The 5,167-nt window shown below is 54.9% G+C and overlaps 1 protein-coding gene across 1 annotated transcript; it reads right to left on the bottom strand.

Moving 5' to 3' along the window:
* Positions 1 to 222: 222 nt before the first annotated feature.
* On the bottom strand, positions 223 to 3,907 carry LOC122394554 (uncharacterized protein K02A2.6-like). The gene is made up of 3 exons (XM_043391513.1): positions 3,156 to 3,907; positions 665 to 1,849; positions 223 to 415 (listed from the first exon to the last, which is right to left on the bottom strand). Exons 1-3 carry the CDS (start codon positions 3,905 to 3,907, stop codon positions 223 to 225), a joined length of 2,130 nt encoding a protein of 709 aa, XP_043247448.1.
* Positions 3,908 to 5,167: the final 1,260 nt, after the last annotated feature.

Raw genomic sequence — 5,167 nt, 5'->3', positions numbered from 1 at the left:
ATTGCCCCTTTGAAGACCTGTCAATAAAGGTCGAAGTACAGGGAAAAATAGCTTCTTTACACCCAGAGTCAGTCCGCTTAACGATTTATTATCGAGGACCATTTAGTTTATGTTATATTTGACCCGTGCGTCATTTTGTCGCCAATGCACTTGTGTGTTAATTATGTCGTTATCCGTCAGTGACTTTCGTTTGTGTGCTTACAGATATGGAAGCGAGAATGTTTATCCTACTGCCTCTTTTGCTGACATCTGCTGCGACACGTTCTTCTTCTCACGTGCCTCTACATGACGTTCGCCTTCCGACTTGTTCTGATGCTTTATCGTGTATTCTGCGCACCACACGTTGATCACACACGAGGCAATCCCAAAACACTCTGCCGCTATCCCGCGTTCAGCTGTTTCGGCAAACAGCTGACTGGGAGCAAACAGCTGACTCGAGAGTCGAGGCCACTAAATAATGGCGTATGGTACACCTCCCCCCCACGCCCACCTCCCCCCTTCAGTCGATCACGCATATGACTGCAGACAGGGGTCGACCTGGAGTCGGGAAGGAGGCCGTGTGATCCTGCCGCTGCGACGTGGAGCGGCGATAGCAGGGCGATCCGCGAACCGGACTTGCTTTGCGGGCGCGGATGGTGGAGCGGTGCGGCCTGACGTCACTGACGGCGTGGTAGCCGTTGCTGCAGTGGCTGGCGCCGTCGCTTCAGTATCGGTACGGCGTTCGCTGACGGGAACGAGTGGGCGATACGGTCGTAGGAAGCGCCGGTTCCGCCACAGTGTACGACCGCTGGCGAGCTTCACCAGGTAGGCTCTGTAGCGACCGATGGCGACGATGACGCCGGACCTGTCCCACAGGCCACTTTCGTTGTTCTGAATGGCGACATTTGAGCCAATCTTGAGAGACGGCAGGGGCCGGGCTGCTGCGTCGTAGCGTTCGCGAGCGGCTTCCCGTCGGGTGTGAGCGCGCTTGTCACACTCGTCAGCAGCCTGTTGCCATTTACAAGCGAAGGCGGAGTGGTGCATCGGCACCATGGTCCTCAGTGGGTGTCCGAAGAGTACCTCAGCGGGTGATCGACCGTCCTCCCGGGGTGTATTCCTGAGTTTAAGCATGGCCTGCGAGAACTCTTCGAGGTCGAGGCGACCGGACACGCTGCATTTTTGAACCAGCCGTTTTACGGCTTTGACCGCCGCCTCTGCATGACCGTTGGACTGCGGGTAATGTAGGGATGATATCGTGTGCGTCACGCCCCATCGCTCCAGGAAGGTGCGGGTGTGGCGGGCTGTGAACTGTGGCCCGCCGTCGGTCTTGAGTTGATTGGGGACACCGTAGACGGCGAACACCTCTCTCAAGTGGCTGACCAAGATCCTGGATGTCGGCTCACCGTCGATGGAAACGGCGATGGGCCATCCTGAGAGTCGGTCGGCGATGACAAGCCAGGACTTTCCCGCATGAGAGAAGAAGTCGGCGGACATCGTTTCGAAGACGCGAGACGGCTCTGGATCACTCAGCATCGGTTCTTTCTGCTGTGTGGGCAGGTACTTGCGACAGGCTGAGCACGCTGTGACGGTCTCGTGTACTTGCTGGTTGAGACCGGGCCAGTAGACAGATTGGCGAGCGCGTCGCTTTGTCCGTTCGATACCTTGGTGTCCGGCGTGGAGGCGTTTGAGCACGTCTCGTCTAAGGCTGCGTGGAACGAGAAGACGTGCGCCACACAGGATGATGCCGTCGTTGACGGAGAGATCTTCCTTCACCTGCCAGTAGGCTCGAAGACTGGATGGCAGGTCGGCTTTCTGGTCTGGGAAGCCGTTGAGGATCGTGTCTGCCAGTGCTTGATATTCCTCATCGCTCCTGGCAGCAGCACGGAGTTCATCCATGATCAGGTCAGGCGTGCCACCGTTTCCGTTGTGGTCCACCTCTTGGGCACTAGATAGTGCAACATTGTGGGGATGATGCCGGACTTCTGCTTCGGCTTCTTGGTCATCCTCCGTCGGGTCATCGATAGGAGCTCTGGAGAGGGCGTCTGCGATGCAGTGCATTTTGCCAGATTTCCAGACAGCCTTGAAGTGGTATGGTACCAGCTTCTCTCGAAGGCGGAGAAGACAGGGGTTCTCGATTTGGGCGAGTGACTTCTGGTTCAGCAGAGGGGTGAGAGGACGATGATCACAGATGATATCGAACTCTTTCAGTCCGGCTAGGTAGAGATAGTTCTTCTGAACTGCCTAACAGATGGCGGTCATCTCCAACTCAATAACGGCGTAGCGTGACTCTGCGTCAGAGACGATACGTGAGCCACACTGGATGAGGCGCCAGTTGCCGTCCTGGAGCTGGGGCGTTCCACGACAAATCGACAAGTGCCCTGCACCCTCATATTTTATTTTTTGCTTAAAATTGGTCTAATGGGTTGTGGTGGGCGGGGAAGCCAGCTGTGGCAAGGATTTTTTCTTCGAACAACGGTTTCCGAGATATAGCCTCGGGCAATTCCTGGATGTCGCGCTGCAGCCCTATGTTTGGCGGCCTATAACTCAAAAACTATTGGTTTTCTACGATAAAAACTTTATATGGTTCAACTCACAATCAACCAACAAACATTTTGGCTATCTCGGATTTTCAATTTTTGAAAATTTTGATCGCGTGACCTTTTGACCTATTTTTCGAAGAGTGACCTTGATATTTTCCCCACTGAAAGTTGCAACTTAATCTGATGACGAATAAAGCCTTATCAATTGTCATTTATATGCGAAAATAAGAAAGTGGATATCGCCCTGCGTTGACCTCAGGTCAGGTCATTTTTATGACCTGTCCGTTATTACGAGCGGGAGCGACAGCGAGATCTCGAGAATAAAGCAAGATAGCGACAAGCGGTAAACGGTGCAGGGTACAAATGGATAAGGTCTATAATTTTTACTCAGGTCATTTTCAGGTCAGGTCAAAGATGACGTCACAGGAGCAAAAGGAAGTCAAAATTGCGGCACCACATATATATGAAGTTTTTCTCGAATAACTTTCAAGGTATTCCAGCTAGGAACAAACTAATAGCACCATCGTGATCCTCTCGGCGATCCGCATCGAAACATATGTATGTTGACCTCGAAAGGTCGAAAGGTCAAAAGTTGACCTAAGGTCACGTGACCTAAGGCTCTGAAGAAGCGCGTACGACAGGCCATGCAGTCGTGTGGCGTCGGTGTGAAGGGCTGTTGGCAGGCCGGGCTTGAAGAACGCCAGGACCGGTGGTGACACAAGTGTCGCTTTGACGGCTTCAAAAGCCTGTTGGTGGACGCTGGTCCAGCACCAGTGGTTCTGGGGCCGGAGGAGGTCGCGCAGCGGGCTGGCAGCGCTCGCTGTGTCTGTTGAGAATGAGGCTAGCTGGTTGACGAGCCCCATGAAGCTGCGAAGATCGGTGAGGTTCTGTGGTACTGGGAAGTCGGAAATTGCGCGAAGTTTGCGCCGGTCCACGGTGTATCCATCTTTGCTGATGTTGAATCCGCAGTACTCGACTGTTGACTGAGCGAACTGAAGTTTCGTTGGGTTCAGAGTGATGTTGTGCTCCTTGCACCGCTCCAGAACAGTGATGACGTGCTTCAGATGGGATGCGTACGTGTCATCGTGACACAGGATATCGTCCGTCACCTTGCAAGTCCTGGGTATTCCAGCGAGTGCGACATCACCTCGGCGGTTGAACTCATCTCCAGATGAGCTGAGGCCTTGGACACATCTCTCGAAGCGGAATCTGCCCCACGGGGTGATGAACGTGGTCAGATCCTTCGACTCATCGGCGAGCGGTACTTGGAAGTAGCCGTTCTTCGCATCAAACTTACTGAAGAACTTGCTGCTCTTGTCGATGCTGGCGACTACTTCATTGCATGACGGTGGAGGATGAGCGCCACGCCGGACGTGCCTGTTCAACATCGTCAGGTCGACGCAGATCCTGACATCTGATTTGTCCTTGTTGCTGCCTTCTGCGGGTTTTTTGGGTACCACGACCAGAGGGTGGCACCACTCTGTCGGGTGTGTGACCTCAGATGATACCATCACGGAGGAGCTTGTCCAGCTGATCCTTGGTCTTTTCTCTCCAGGCGAACGGGATGGAGCGGGCAGCGGTGATGGCGTAGGGCTGGGCGTCATCGTTTAACACGATCTTCATTGGCCCGCCGATCATCTCCCGAAGTGGGCGGTTGATGTCGAACACCTCGACGAAGGCGTCCCTTAACATGCTGAGGTGCTGTTGCTTGACGTCCTCAGATGGTTCGCCTTGCGCTTCGTGCCAGGTCGGGTACTTGGCTTGAGTCGGCTTGCAAGAGGCTTGTGACAACCGTTCGCTCTGTGCTGATAGGCTGCTGTCGTCTTGATCTGATGAAGCAAGCTGGTGGACGTGTGATCCGGTTGATTCTGCGCTTCTGTCGTCTTCCATGCGATGCGTTGCATCTGTGCGGCTGATTTGCTTCGGGAAGTCGAGCGGCAGAATACCGAGTTCGACACACCGGGTCCACGACAGCAGAGCACCAGTGATGTGGGGGATGACGCAGACGGTGACGACCGATGTGGTCTCCTCACCCAGTCTGAGTGTGCACTGGAACGTTCCTCTGCAATCCAGTTTTTTCCCCAGCTGCTCCGAGCAGCTGATCTGGTGGCGGCGAGAGGCTGCTTACGTCGACGCCATATGCTACGGGCCTGTTGGACACTCATAGCGCAGACCTCTGCACCGCTGTCGGGTATCCATGGGATGACAGCATGTCCACGGGCGTGTTGTACTTCGAGGTCGACTTTCGGCGTCCGTCGCGCTGATAGACCTCGCACGTGGATGCCGTGCAAGTGACGTAGATGCCTTCTCCGTGGTGGTGACACCTCTCGCTGTGTGGTAGGCTCATGCACAGGCGGTTGCTGACGATCTGGTTGCCTGTTTTCATGCTGTCCAGAGCGTGATGTCCGAATCTGGTCACTTCTGCATACGTGGGAGAATGATGTAGTTTGTTGCACTTTGAGCACCGATGGTTACGGGCAGGACACATGGCCAGCTGCTGATGCCATTCGTCTCCGCAGAAACGGCATCGTCTCTCCGGCGTTGTGTCTCGGATCCGGGCCGAACCCACTGGGTCGGCTCCACTGCCGCGGCCCTCTGGTTCAGCTCGGCGGCTGCGGCTCGCTGACCTGGCGCAGCTGTAGCTCCGT

Source organism: Amphibalanus amphitrite, unplaced genomic scaffold (assembly GCF_019059575.1).
Source record: "Amphibalanus amphitrite isolate SeventyFive unplaced genomic scaffold, NRLGWU_Aamphi_draft 000598F_arrow, whole genome shotgun sequence".
Lineage (NCBI taxonomy): Eukaryota > Metazoa > Arthropoda > Thecostraca > Balanomorpha > Balanidae > Amphibalanus > Amphibalanus amphitrite.
This window is presented reverse-complemented; position numbering and strand designations above follow the sequence as displayed.

Bases quoted from the DNA above. Each gene is read 5' to 3' on its own strand.
- LOC122394554 (XM_043391513.1), bottom strand. From the start codon at position 3,907: ATGTTGAACAGGCACGTCCGGCGTGGCGCTCATCCTCCACCGTCATGC. The intron at 1,850-3,155 runs GTACGCGCTTCT...TGCTGCTGCCAG, and splicing joins ACACGACTGCATGGCCTGTC to GAGCGATGAGGAATATCAAG. The intron at 416-664 runs GTCAGTGACGTC...GTTTGCTCCCAG, and splicing joins GCAGCAACGGCTACCACGCC to TCAGCTGTTTGCCGAAACAG.